Here is a 15,996-nt window from a genome sequence, read left to right on the forward strand (position 1 = left end):
TGTTTCCCTTTATATTTGTTATTTGTGCATGACAATGAGGTGGTGCAGCTGATAATTATTCCTAGTTGACAGCAGACTTATGTGGTTTTTGAAATTTGAATGGTGTCGGCGGTTAATCCTGTAAATAGTTTGTAAAACGCACCCTTAAGTGGAAGAGTTTAATGAAGTGAGCTCTTCGTTGCATCTTAAAGTCTTTTAATGTACCTTTTACATGTCATCTCTATGTAATAGAATTAGTGCATCTTGCTCTTACAGGCTCATATCTGGCTTTGTATCTTTCACCTAGGCTTTAGACACCGATTATCCTGCGTCTTTGTCTCCGATGACTGAGGTTATGTATCTTTCACCTAGGCTTTAGACCCCGAGTGCATAACCACTGTAACCTGAATCTGTAACGATGAAATTTTACTGATTTCAAGCTAGTCAGGCGTTGAATTTATTCTGATTCTTGATTTCTTGTACTGGGTATTATATGTTGCCATATTATTTTGTTAGGTGAGAACTTATGCTCGACGTGGACTCATCTGGGATTGATTTCCCTGATTACTTACAAGTGTGTTGGAATCTACATGTGATGGGATTTCTCATTCGATAAAATGGTATTTGAATTGCGTACGTTCCATGTCTTATTATGACAAATGTATCGAATGTCCAATCCGTATTCAAATCCATATCGAATAATGTATACGGTGAAAGTCATAAGAGGCATACAAAGGTATGACGTTTAAGAATTTGTAAAGTAGTGTGCCTAATAAACCTAAATTGGTATTAAAGGTTCGGTCCGGCGGGCAAAAGTTCACCTTAACCGTTTCAAATCTTCCATTGATATGCAATAATCTGATTCTTTCTCGCTTGAACTGGAATGAGCCTCGCATTCAACTCCAATCTTTTTGTAGACCACCCTTCCTGCAACATAAACATACCCACAAAAATTAACAGCACTCAGTGCGGCCAGAACCCAATAAAAATATTCAAGTTTTGCCCTGTTAATGTTGTCTCCAAGCCATTTATGCCCAGTCCTCGAGCCTATCCCTTGCATGATAGTTATCAAACAACTACTCAAAAAGCTTCCAACTCCGATCACACTAATGTACGCTGCTGCACCGATGCTTCTCATTTCAGCCGGCACTTGATCGTAAAATAATTCTTGCAATCCGACAATCGTAAACACATCAGAAATCCCACACAACATGTACTGTGGGATCAGCCACCAAACAGCCATTGGAACCACAGCTTTCGGCATGTCTAATAATCCGTTTTGTTTAGCTACTCGTACCCTTTTGGACTCGACACATGCAGCAACTGCCATTGTCAGAATGGAGAAGATTAGGCCGATCCCGATTCGTTGCAGCATTGTTATTCCGGTTGGGTGGTTTGTGAATCTTCTGGCAATGGGAACGAAGGCTCTTTCATATAGTAAAACGGATGTCAGAATTGTAAGGCCGGTGAAAACTTGGAATGATGCTGGTGGGATTTGGTAGGTTTTTGTGATGAATCTGTTCATTGTACTGCTTTGTTTGGTAAAATATGTGCTCACTTGTGCTATCACCACGGCAAACAATAAGCAGCTAAGCCAAATGGGGATGAGTTGGAGAACTAGTTTTACTTCTTCTACTTGGTTTACCGAGCATAGTCTCCAAGGATTCCTCTTCTGATCACTCGATGCATCCGTGTCGTCCATGAACGTCGCCTTGTCGAGGAATCTGCAAAATGGCGAATACGATCACATTTGCAATGTGGATGGATTCCAAATATATTTTGTCCAAATAATTTAGCTAGGTAACACCAAAATGTCGGACGTATCACATATATATATGTGTGTATGTGTGTGTATACATAATGAGATCTCCTTTAGATTTTCACGTGAATGGATAATAGTAGGTCTTTTGTGAGACGGTTTCACGAATCTTTATCTGTGAGATGGGTCACCCCTACCGATATTCACAATAAAAGTTAATACTCTTAGCATAAAAAGTAATATTTTTTCATGGATGACCCAAATAAAAGATATGTCTCACAAAATACGACTCGTGAGACCATCTCACACAAGTTTTTGCCAATGAATAATAGAGCCTTAAAAAGTTTTGCTGTAACAAAAATATACACAAAAAAGAAAATATCTAACTCAAGATAGTGAGAGTAATTTATTAAATCAGGGAAATAAATAATAATTTAAAAACCTTCCCCCGAAAAAAAAAATTAAGAAAATATAATATTTTTAACTCAAAAACCATTAATTCAAAATTTCCCATACAAGAAATCAATTTGTTCCACGATACAATATTTTTTTAAAAAAAAATTATTCATACTCATATAATGAAGTATCTATTGGTTTGCAATACACATTTTGAATTAGTTATTATTAAACTAAAATTTATTTATATCAAATACAAAATTTAGGAGAACCATATTAATTTAATAAAGAAAAGCACATTTCAACTAAATGTGAAATATTTTCACATGCATTTGATTTAACTGATTAAATTATGTTTATTAAATTTTTTTAATATTTTTAATTCTATCTATATTAAATACAAAATGACTTCTTGTGATATTCATTAAATAATTTATTATATTGGCATGTTTTATTTCCTTCAACCAACTTTGACAGGTAAAGCAAAACCGAATTTTTTGTGATCGGACTCAATGTGGAATAATGCTAACTAACCTAAAATGACCAAAAACTAGAGAATAAGTCTCTTGTAAAGCGGTCTCACGAATTTTTATCTGTGAGACGGGTCAATCCTACCGATATTCACAATAAAAAGTAAAACTCTTAGCATAAAAAATAATACATTTTCATGAATGAGCCAATAAGAGATTCGACACACGAAATTGATCTGTGAGACCGTCTCACAAGAGTTTTTGTGAAAACTAGATTAAATTTTTTTTACTCCGAATTATCCTGATTTTTACAAAAATAAATATTAATATAGCCAATTTTGAATCATTGCTATTTTTGGCTATAGACATAGGTTCGATGATTCTTGTCTTAATGGATGAACCAATAAGTGAACCAAATTGTCGAGGATTGATTTGATGTCCATTTATGAAATATATGAACAAAAAAGAGTCTACGTCCTTTCAAAACCCTATCTTATGTTCACTCTAATATTTTCATGATCGATTCGATCAATCTTAAAATAATATCAATTAATATAATCGAAATACTATTATATTATATAAAATAATAATTTAATATAATAAATAATATTTTTTAAATTCTAAAAATCTTAAATTTGTGTATAAATAAAAAAAACATGTTTACTAAAATGTAAAATCTAAACAACAACATATCTATAATCAAAATATTAAATGTGATTATATATATTTTAAACAAAAAAGTACAAGTAAAATAAGTTATAATACTACTAAATTAATATTTTTAATAAAATTCAAAATCCAAATAATCATATGTGTATCTATATAACCAAAAATAAAATTTGATATTTTAAAGTTAAAAATCAATTAGATTCTAAAAAAATTATTTTTTTAAAAAAATAATGAATAGGTTCGGTCGGTTTTTGACCCGTTCATGACCAGTTTGATTGTTAAAATGGTTTTTAGGTGTGGTTCAAACTCAACCAGTGATATGTAGTCGGTCGAACTTGACGGCCAGCTCCGATTTTGAAAACATGGGTTGACACTATAACAAATCTTGTAAATTTTAATGCTAATTTTGATACAATTATAAAGTAATTAATCCATAAATAGATCCACCCAATTAAAGTAAATCTATGAATTCATCAATTCTAGGTCGATTGTGTGTTTAGTCAAAATATAATAATGTAATTTAGTACATGTGGGCCAAAGGTAATTTTAATTGTTGTTAAGAAAATATTAAGAAAATAGTTGAACCACAAAAACCACACGAACAAACACAAAAACCACAAATTTCATTTCAAGTTTGTTTTAGAAATGGATTTATTTCCCCTATCTAGTACAATTATATAAATAGTGAGTTCAACTAGAGACGGTATCACGAATCTACTTTACATCAGTGAGACAGATCGATCATGTTCATGTATATATTGAAAAGTTATATTTTTTAAATAAAAATAATACTTTTCATTAGTTTTTTCGGGTCGGAAATCTAACTTACAATATTTTTTCGTAAGACGGTTTCACATACATTTTTGTGTTATCTAAAATTAACAGGCATAAAACTTTCGTTTAATTTAAGGCAGAAACTTGTGTGAGACGGTTTCACGGGTCGTATTTTGTGAGACAGATATCTTATTTGGGTCATCCATGCAAAAATATTACTTTTTTTGTTAATAGTATTACTTTTTATTATGAATATCGGTAGGTTTGACCCGTCTCACAGATAAAGATTCGTGAAGCCGTCTCACAAGAAACCTACTCTTAAATTAATTGTATTACTTCGGGTAAATTTTATAATATAAGATAAATATTTAAAGCTTATATCTTACTCTCCATAATATGGGATCTGGCTACATGCACAATATTCTTTTATGTTAAGTTAATTTAATATCAAAAAATCTAGAAATTATATTAAATTATATTGAGATTTTCTTCACAAGATTTTGTATAATTAATTGAGATGGTTGTATTAATTAAGACAATTATTTAAGCTGGGTGATTTGTTATTTTAGAATTCATAATATTTATGACTATTTTATGTTTTAAAATCATGGATGATCTTATAGTTTTACAAAATCAAAACGAGGATAATATTTACATAAAAAAAAAATACAAATATATTATTTTATTGATTCTAATAAAAAGAATAGCTAATATAATGAAAATAATAATAATTAGATAAAAAAGAAGAGAAGCAAATACCTGAACTGTCTCGTAGGAGCCAAAGCCCGAATGAATCCACCACCTTCCTTCATATTGACACCCTCACACTCGTTACAAATTCCCTTCACCTCCCTCTCCGGCAACCGCCTCTTCCTCACGGCGGAGACCACCACCTGGGCCACCCTAGTAAAGGGGCTTCCCACAGGAGCCTGGCGGCGATACGTCCTACTTCCAATCAAGAACACGACAAGAGCCGCCGCTATTGCCACAGCCAGCATCCCAAACCCGAAACTCCAGCCCACATAATCCTCCACGTAGATCACCGCCAGCACCGCCGCAACGGCACCGCACACGATCCCGACATACCACCAGTTGAAAAAAGAGCTCTTAGCCACCTTCTCTTCGGGCAAAGTCTCGTCGAATTGATCAGCAGCAAAAGTCTGTACACATGGCTTGTGCCCACCTTCTCCGATTGCAAGAACGTACAATGATGTAAAGAAAACCGTATGGCGAAGTCCCGAAGGAACTGTAGAGACCGCTAAGGTCAACAGAATTAATCCCTGTTATATTAAATCAATTGATAAGCAAATTTTTTTTAAAATTTTTACAAAACATGCATGAGAGATTGTAATTAAATAAACTTATCAGTAATTTAGTTATGGTATTTTACTGTTCCATTGATTTCAATAATTTTTAATTATGATATTTTCCTACAACCAATTAAACACACATCAATAATGAAACTAAAATTGAATATGTCCGATTAACTTCAAAAAAATATATATATATAGAAATAAACTCACGGAAAGATAAATGGTGGAGGAGATGACGACCATCTTGTACCGGCCGACATAAGAATCGGCAAGAAAGCCACCAATCACCGGGAAAATGGCGGAGACACCTTGCCAAGTATTGACGTTCTTGGCGGCTGCCGCTGTGGTTTGCCCCAACACCTTTGTTAGATACATAAATAAGTTTCCGGCCACTCCATAGTATGCAAATCTTTCAGCTATCTCCACAACTGGCCAAATAAATTTAACAAATTCATACGCCATGTATACAAAAAATAAAATAAAATAAAATTATAAAATCTTTCATTTTTTTTTCTTACAAATGATGAAGATGGCTGATTTCCAACCACCATTTTTGGGTTTTTCCTCTAGGGAATTTTCATCCATGATATGGTTCTTTATCTATTGAAAGGGAAGCAGGATGAGAAAATTGAGGTTATCTTTTATTTATATATACAAGAAATGAAGTGTGTTTTACTATGTTTTTGTCCCATTTGTTATGACTTTGAGAAAGCACACATCAATGCTCCGTTGAATTTGGTAAAAGAAAAAGCACATACTCCCGAGTTATTAGGGGTTGGTGGTCAATTTCTTCCAGATTCGCATAATCTGACATTTAAGTCAATTGATGGCTATCTTTCTCAATGCTGGTTAAATTTTTTGCTTTGGTCTTTTTTTGATAATTTTCCTAAAAACTAATTTATCATTCTGAAGAAAAAATAAAAAAATTAATTGAAATATAAAAATTATTCCAATCTATAAAATAAAAATTATTGCACACAAAAATTATAAATCCACAGCGACACGTGCTCTGATACATTATTAAGATGTATGTTCTTAATATTGTATCATACACATGACATGTATTGAGGTAATTTATGTATTTCAAATAATGTCATACAAGTTAGATAAGGTTCCACTAAGATGAAAAATTTGATTTGAAAGTGGAGATTAGAAGAACGGATTTGAAATGGTACCACCTGTATTAAGTGTATTTTGAATCTTTTACAATTGTCATTACATATAAATATAAATTAATAAACGAGTAACTTTGAAATTCATCTAACATAAATTCAATCAAATAATCAAGTAAATTTAAAATTCATATCCACACACCCTCAAATAATTTACATTCAAATCATATAAACAAAATATAATTTAACACCAACATATGACAAAAACTTGTGTGAGACGGTCTCACGTGTCATATTTTGTGAGACATATCTCTTATTTGAGTCATCCATTAAAAAGTATTGCTTTTTATGCTAAGAGTATTACTTTTTATTGTGAATATCGATAAGATTGACTTATCTCACAGATAAATATTCACGAGATCGTCTCACAAGAGACTTACTCTCAATATATTTACATGTTCCTTTGACAATATTGGTCTAATGTCTTGTCCATGTCCTTTTCATCTAGGTTCACAGTGGTTGACCTTTTTATTAACCACATCTCGTGCTACTAAATCGTGTAATTATTTTTCAATTTGACCTATGCCTTGTGTCCAAGATGACTATAAATGTCTTCGATCGAGATAAAATAATTACATTTTGTCATTAACTATAGCTAGTAAGTTTATAAAATATTATACTTTAAAAATTAATAAAATGTAATAAATTATATAGGCAATTACACAATACCATGTAAAAAAATAGAGATCAATCGCAACATCATTGCTTTTAGTATCATGGAACGAATTCTCCACACTAATTATCTTAATCACTAGAGCACTTGAAAAATATTTTTTGGAGTGTTTTATACTAATATTCAACCTGTCAACATTTTGTGGATATTTTGACAATATTTCAAAATATTTAGTAATGTCTTTGAACTTGTTTTTGGAATATTAATCTAATAATAGTTTAATGTTGAAAAGTACCACATAGTTGAATTTTCCATCGATTGGTTAAAAAAATAAGTTGACATATTTCCCCTCCTTTTGAGCAGAAGATGAGTTAGTTACAATTAAGCTTCGAAACTGAACGAGATTTCATCTTGCTATAATCCATAGACGTGTGTGTATTTTTTTAGAACAACTTGAGGTAGGAGGGGATGAGATTTTTATTTTGTTGTTTTCGTTTTTACATAATTTTCGCGTACAAAAAATCACTATAGTTTAAAACCTAGTAAATATGCTCATGATATCACTAATTTAAAACTTAATTAATAGATTTATATGCTCATGATATCACTATTTATATGGTCCAATGATCAAAATATTGCTATACTAAACAACATATTTTCTACTATCTATGATTAATGTTAAATACATTGTAGAATATGGGTCTCACGACAGTCATTGTTTTAAGAATCGGAATGGATCGGTTGGTTTGACCGAGAATATGTCACGAGTCTGGTCCTGACCATACCCAAAAACCGACTGTTTGGATGAAACGGTCCTATAACTTGAACCGATATTTGAAGGTAAATGTTAGAATCAAACGGTTACCACTAAGTCAAAATTTATAGTTGTTAACCAAAACACAACTTTACTTATACTTGTAGCAACCCAGAGTGCACTTACTTCGGTGTCAATAGGTCGGACTGTTAGGTCTATGAGCTTGGATAGTGCATGTCTATCTACTGATATTGTCTTATATCCTTTAGAGATTAGTTTTATCATTTTTCTACTGTTAGTCTTGTCCCCAACATAAACAACATTACCCGTTAAGGTCTAACGTTGCTATTTTAAGGTTTACTTAGCCAACCAGATCAAACGGCGAAATGTTAGTAGCTTGATACACAAGAACTTTTTTAGGAGTTCATCCATTTCAGTATTACTTTCACTCATTCGCACTTAACTCAATATAAAATTATTCGTCGGAATGATTATGAAATTTTGTTCAAGAATTTGTCTTTCATGATATAAAATATTAGGATTTGGATATTCTACTGTGTTGAAACACAACACTCAATGTTGTGCATTTTTTACACGAGATGATCACATGATCATCTTGTGGACATCACACTATAAGAGATAAATTTAAAAATTTGTCAGATTAAACAAGATGACCATGTGATCATTTCGTGTAAAAAATCCACAGCATCAAGTGCTGTATTTTTAACACAGTAGATTATCTAAATCCAAAATATTACGTGTTAATTTAGGAGATATTATTATTATTATTATTTTCTTATTGTGAATTGTAGATATTTGTGGTGGCGGGGGGTTTTTTTTTATAAATAATTTAATTTTAAAAAAAAAATTTCAAAAATAATGTTAAAAAAAACATTTTCAAAACTACTGCGAAGCGCGGATGCTGGTCCACGTAAGCGACGGAATATTTTAGCGAAGGAATATAATACAAACCGTCGCTATAATTGAATCAGCGACTGTTTATAGCCGTCGCTGATTCGAAATACCTACTACACATAATTGTATCAACAACGTGCACATGTACGTCGCTGATAATCTTGAACTTTCAACGACTTGCAACTTTGCAGCGTGCAACATACGCTCACGCTGCGAATAGCCATTTTTGTTGCAGTGAAAACAGAGAAAAAAACAAACAAGAAATTCATCAAGACTTGGATATCTCAATTGAATGTTGTTCATTTTTCTCAACATCATTCTGCGGTCGAATGTCATGTACAAGATGCTGCGGACCAACATTAAGCAAATTTGTAAAACTGTGTATGTTCGACCAAGACGGAGTCTTAAAATCCTGCTGACCAAACAAACCAAAGTCAGCCATCCCTGAATCACGGTTTTTTTTTTTAAATAATTTAATTTTAAATTTTTTTTCAATAATAATGTAAAAAAAAACATTTTCAAAACTACTGTAATCCGCGCTTACGGAGCGCGGACGTGGAGCAGCGTCCGCGCTTCGTAAGCACGGATGCTGTCCACGTAATTGACGGAATATTTTAGCGACGGAATATATATAAAAACCGTCGCTAATTAGCGACAGTTTTTTAAACCGTCGGTAAAATTGGATTAGCGACAGATTATAGACCGTCGCTAATTTTAGCGACAGTTAAAAACCGTCGTTGTAAGGAATCAAAACCGTCGCTAATCAGCGACGGTTTCTAAACCGTCTCTTAATGTGTACATTAATTTTTGCAACTTTGCAGCGTGCAATTTAAGCCGTAAAAAGCCATTTTTATGTAGTGAAGATAGAGAAAAAAAGAGAGAAAAGGTTCATCAAAAAATAAGTTTTTTCAGGAACCTCTACTATTCAACCTAGTTTTTTCAGTGACTCAAGGATGGCTGACTTTGGTTAATTTGGTCAGCAGGATTTTAAGACTCCGTCTTGGTCGAACATACACAGTTTAATTTACAAATTTGCTTAATGTTGATCCGCAGCATCTTATACATGGCATTCGACCACATAATGATGTTGAAGAAAATGAACAACATTCAATTGAGATATCCCAGTCTTGATGAATTTCTTGTTTGTTTTTTTTTCTGTCTTCACTACAACAAAAATGGCTTTTTGTAGCATATATTGCACACTGCAAAGTTGCAAGCCGTTGAAAGTTCAAAATTATACGCAGCGTACATGTGCACGCTGTTGATACAATTATGCGTGGCGTGTGAAGAAGTATGTATTTTGGCATTTAGCGACGGTTTTTGAACCGTCGCTGATTTCTTACAGCGACGGTTTGTAATCTGTCGCTAATTCAATTTTACCGACGGTTTATATATATTCTGTCGCTAAAATATTCCGTCGATTACGTGGACTAGCGTCCGTACTTACTAAGAGCGGACACTGCTCCACGTGAGCAGCGTCCGCGCTTCGTAAGCGCGGATTACAGTAGTTTTGAATATGTTTTTTTTTTACATTATTTTTGAAAAAAAATTTTAAAATTAAATTATTTTTAAAAAAAACCCCTGAATCACTAAAAAAATTAGATTGAATAGTAGAGATTCCTGAAAAAACTTATTTTTTGATGAAATTATTGTCTGTTTTTTCCTCTATCTTCACTAAAACAAAAATAGCTTTTCGCAGCGCGTAAATTCTCTTTCCGCATCGTATATTGCACGCTGCAAAGTTACAAGTCGTTGAAATTTCAAGATTATCCGCGGCGTACATGTGCACGTTGTTGATACAATTATGCGTGGCGTGTGAAAAGTAGGTATTTTGGCAATTAGCGACGGTTGTTTAACCGTCGCTGATTCCATTACAGCGACGGTTTAAAACCATCGCTAAAATTAGCGACGGTTTTGTAAACCGTCGCTGATTCATTTTAGCTACGGTTTAAAAAATCGTCGCTAATTAGCGACGGCTTTTATATATATTGCGTCACTAAAATATTCCGTCGCTTACATGGACCAGCGTCCGTACTACGCTCCGTAAGCGCGGATTGCAGTAGTTTTGAAAATGTTTTGTTTTTTACATTATTTTTGAAATTTTTTTTAAAATTAAATTATTTTTAAAAAAAACCCGGTGGCGGGAGATACATCATACATGCACCTAATATTTATAGTGCCATCTAGCATTTCATTTCGTATCAAATCAATCAATCAATAATTTAAATTAAGACAATTATATTAACACTGTTTTATGCTTCTTTTTCTGTTGAAGCACATTAGGGGTCCTAAAATGCTAAATCCACTACCACTAATGGCATGCAAATTTAATTAATACATTAAAATTTTTAATTATTTTTTTTGGTAAATAATATTGGTCATGAAAGGATGTTGCTTGAATGGGCTAATTTTGATTGCTATGTGAAAGACGTAATTTATAAATTACAATTTCTTTAATTTGGCTGTTGTTTGAGTTGGATTGTAATTCTTGTTAATAATTTTTTTATTGACCGATATTGATTTTAAATAATTAATTCCTTAGCTTGATCACTTATAAATACATAGGTTATTGGGTTATGATTTCTTGGACAGTTCTCGTGCGTCAAACTAATGAGATTGTGTCGCTTGATCTAATTGGTTATATGAGTCGCAAGAGAGTGACTTAGATCTTAAATGATAATAATGTCTCTGTTGGAGACAAAGTCGACATTAGAGAAATGGTAAGACCGATCTCTAAAGACATATGAGACAACACCAATAGATAAACATGCATCTTCCCAGGCTCATGTGCCTAACAGCTCGATCCATAAGCATCCAACTAATATCATATTATTCCAAATTATACAAAATTTACATATAAATTTTTTTAAAAAAAAATTGGACCACCCCGACTTACACAAGCATGTGGCTCCTCCCTTGCAACCAAGTGAAGCACAAGTTCAAAGATCAAACATGCATGTCTGCCAGCTTGCAGCCAAAATTTTCAGATGACAAAACAGTATCAGACTAAAAGGGCTGTAATGCAATCAAAGCATAAATATTATTCACTATTTACTGTCTTCTTTTGTGCTAGTAGTATATTGACTAATATCCGAACTAACTAATTGACCGAAGCACTTTATATGTCGCTATTCTTTTTTTTATATGGTGTAGGAACGAGTGTTTGACATCTTATTAAATTTTATAACTGATGATAATTATACAATTCTAAGCCGCACAGCAATACAAACGTCTCCATATATATGAGAGAGCTCGAGATAACTTTTCTTTGAGCTTATCTCACTTTGGGATATTATTGGTGCCCCGCACGGCAAGTTATATATCGAAGAATTGGGTGCAGAGTATTTACATTTCTATTTAAATAAACTTTCAATATCAACATATTTTCCTATCGTGACGTTTCACAAGTATTATAAATAACATATATGAGTTATTGTACATTTAATATCTTTGAAAATTAAGCAATCCAGTTTTCCACATGATTTCTATTTGTAAATTTAATATTTTTTTATTTTTTAATGCATGTGATGAGTTTGACATAAGTGAGCTTGTGTTATATAAATTGTTCGTCGATTGTCGAATCTCAATCTATTTAAAGTTGTGATTTTCATGGTGATTTTCCAAGTTTGTAAGTGCGACTCCGTAATGAGTTCTTATAGCAATTATTTCGTATTTATTATTGTTTTATGAACATGATTAAAGTTGTTGTAAAAGTATAGTGTGACACGTTATAAACCATTTTTAATTTATATTTTCGGTCATTATCGTATAAGAGTGTCACGGTTCAAAACTCCGATCCAATATTAATATATGATTTCTTTGTATAAAACATCATGCCAACTTGAAAGCTTTTTTTAGAAGAATAATTCTAGCTTGATATATCCTAGCCCTTCTTCATTTTTTTTAAAAAACTTAACTTAAATTTTCAGAAAAAAGGGGAATAGCATCCTCAAAAGTTACATTGTTGCCCAAAATTAAACTCCTACGTGCCAATTCGTGAGCAACTTGATTGGTAATCCTTGAGCTATATGGTCGAGAGATGATGCATGTCGGATATCTTGAACAAAGTGATCTAATATGCATCGTCAGAATAGGTGCCCAACAAGGTAAAATGTAATTTGAGTTTTATTGACTCTTATGTCAAACAATCTTCGTTTTAATAATATTTACTATTTTATCCAATTATTGCATTTACTTTATTTGTATAATCATGCAATTATGAACCCTCTTTAGTGTGTTTGGCAGTATGGAATTGGATGGAATTTTTTAGGATTTAGAATTTAAAATATTATTTTAGTGTTTGACAAATGAGATTTGAAAATGTGATTTATATTTGATGGGATTTCACAGGATTTCATTTAACTAATATTAATCCATACAAAATCGGTATGATTTCATGGGATTTTATGAAATTGAGTTTTAAAAAAAATAGTATAAGAAATATTATTTTAAATTGTGAAATTAAATTCCCAATTATATGTTAAATACTTTCCAAAAACTAAAATGAAATTTCAATTTCATGGATTTAAAATCCAATTCCAATTCCGCTTCTAAATTCATTTTTTTATATATCCAAACACACTGTAAAATTGGGATAATTTCAAAAACAAAATTGAAATGAAATTATGTATAGTTTCTATAGACGGAAATAAATATAAATTAGAAATGGAATTTCAGACCACACTATTTCCTTTTTTTAAAAAAAAAAAATCCATTTATAAAAATAAAAATTTTGAGGCTTAAAAACTAATTCATCTCTAAATTATTTGTACTTGGCCCAAATTTAGGATGTCAAGGGGACAAGTTTAGACCGGGTTTGGCCAAATTCGAGACTCGCTACATCTCACATTAAACCTGACCCACCCTATAAACTCGATGAGGCCGATCTGAATTAGATCTATTGAACCCGTCAAAATAATATCTTTTTTTTAAAAAAAATTGATACAAAATATTTTTTAAAAAAATTAAATAATTATTAAAATTATTTTCTAACTTTATATTAGTAATATTTTAAAAATTATTATCATAAGTAAAACTCGATAAATTTTTATTCGATTAATAATTAATAATAGAAGAAAATGTGTAATTATATATTTTCATATTAAATATATTATAATAAAAATATTTCAATTTCAAAATATTATAAAACAATATTATGATTAAAATATTTATTATTTCATATGAGAAAAAAGATAGTTATATTATTAACAATTTATTTATATATACTTATATAATATAATTGTTGGGTGAGTCTAGCTAAACTTGAGACTTACTCGGATCTACTTGGAGACCCATTTAACTAGATCTAAACAGGTCGCGGCGGTACAAGTTTAATTCTGGACCGAGTTTAGACTCGGTTCATTGTTATCTCTACCCAAATTCGTGTCACCAAAACATTTTTTCTACATGTCTCTCAATTCGCGTCTCTCGCCTAAATCTCCAAATCAATTTTCTCTCGGCAAAGTTGCGAAATTGGCTTCACAGATTTTCGTAAAAGAGTTAATTGGAAGAGGTAGGTTCGGGAGGGAACGATTTCTACGAAGAGAATGAAGGTGACATCGAGACCTTATAGGGATTTTTCAAGTAAACCGAGATTATAAAATCCAACAGATTTTTTTTATCATTTTTTTAGGGTTGGGTTATCTAATTATATAAGTCTTTCAGATATTCGATTCGTTCAATATATTATATTTAGGTGTGCGTTTCTCAATTTTACTATGAAATTTCTATGTTTTAATATGATAAAAAAAATTATTGAAATTGTATTTAATAATAAGGAGGATAGATCTCTTTATCTCATGTTTGATACCTTTTTAGAAAGCTCATGATAATATCACGGGCTCGTGATAAATAATTTTATACAAGGATAAAATACCCCTTCTATTAGGTGTGATAATTTTAATTTAATGATAAAATACACAACAAATGACTTAATTGTCCTCAATTTATAAAAATCCTAAACCCTATCGTTTGATATGGAAACCCAATTTGGAACACGTTGGATTTTTAATTTGTTAATTGTAGTAATTTTGGTTTTTTAGAAACAACCAATATTAGTTTATTGTTTTTCAAATTTTTTGAGCACTTTTTTGTTTTATAAGTGTCACATGTAGTTCTAAATTTAATAAATTACATAATTATTTTTTTAAATTTTTCTCTCTTTTTTGCCATAAATTTATAAAAATAAAATGATATTGATATTGTCAAATAAATTTTTTAAAATTATATTTAAATTGTAACACCGATTCTGAAATTATAAAATTTATCATGAACAGATAATTATGAACTCAAGAAACAACTTTGAAATTATAATTTTATTATGATAATGTTAATTTTGTCATTACAATCTAATATATAAATTTAATCACTCTTATTAAAATCATACCAAATATTAAATATAGTATCTTACATCTTATTTATAATTAACTTATCTTTATATTATATATCATATATTTATCTTATCATGTGTATCAAATATGCTTAGATGGATATAAAGTATACTAAGTACGAAAAGAAAATATAGTATTTATATTTACGAGGTAGGTAGCAAATTTCTAAATGTATTTTCAGAAATCTTGCTGCACATGTTTCAGGTACAAAATGAAGGATTCGTTTTTTATTTTAGTTTATAAAATTTTAAAGTTGATTAATTTTAATTTATTTAATAAAAAATTAGGTAATTATTACTAGAGGTGTTGATCGGTCGGTTCGATTTTATACCGAAATGGTTCGGTTATTTCGTTTTTGATACAATTATATAATCAATAAGATAAATATATTGTAAAATATAATATGTTATCTTTTTACATGATTTTTTAGTAAAACATTTAAATATAAAATCTAAATGAATTTCATAAACAATAATCAACTAAATATTAATCAAAATAATTCATCATTAACTGATTTTATCTCAAAAAATATATAATAAAAATAAAATTATTAGTTTAATGAAATTTCGGTTTTTTCGGTCGGTTTGATTTTAATATATATAATCTGAAACCGAACAAAGTAAATTTCGGTTTTAACATTTATATTCAAATTATAAAATTCGATTTTCGGTTCGATTCAGTGTTCGGTTTTTTCGATTTGAATTTTCGATTTTTTTGGTTTTATCCGAAGTTTGAACATCTCTAACAATTACTGACATGACGTTATTTGTTTTAGGAAAAATAAAAAAAGGGG

At 30.8% G+C, this 15,996-nt stretch overlaps 1 protein-coding gene across 1 annotated transcript; it reads right to left on the reverse strand.

Annotated features, from left to right (window-relative positions):
• Window positions 1–514: 514 nt before the first annotated feature.
• On the reverse strand, window positions 515–6,129 carry LOC140988665 (protein NRT1/ PTR FAMILY 5.4). Its single transcript, XM_073457703.1, has 4 exons — window positions 5,879–6,129; window positions 5,571–5,788; window positions 4,807–5,327; window positions 515–1,703 (listed from the first exon to the last, which is right to left on the reverse strand). The coding sequence occupies exons 1-4, from the start codon at window positions 5,943–5,945 to the stop codon at window positions 797–799; spliced, it is 1,713 nt and encodes a 570-aa protein (XP_073313804.1). The 5' UTR covers window positions 5,946–6,129; the 3' UTR covers window positions 515–796.
• Between the last annotated feature and the right edge of the window lie 9,867 nt (window positions 6,130–15,996).

Source organism: Primulina huaijiensis, chromosome 11, assembly GCF_012295235.1.
Source record: "Primulina huaijiensis isolate GDHJ02 chromosome 11, ASM1229523v2, whole genome shotgun sequence".
In the NCBI taxonomy this organism is placed as follows: domain Eukaryota; kingdom Viridiplantae; phylum Streptophyta; class Magnoliopsida; order Lamiales; family Gesneriaceae; genus Primulina; species Primulina huaijiensis.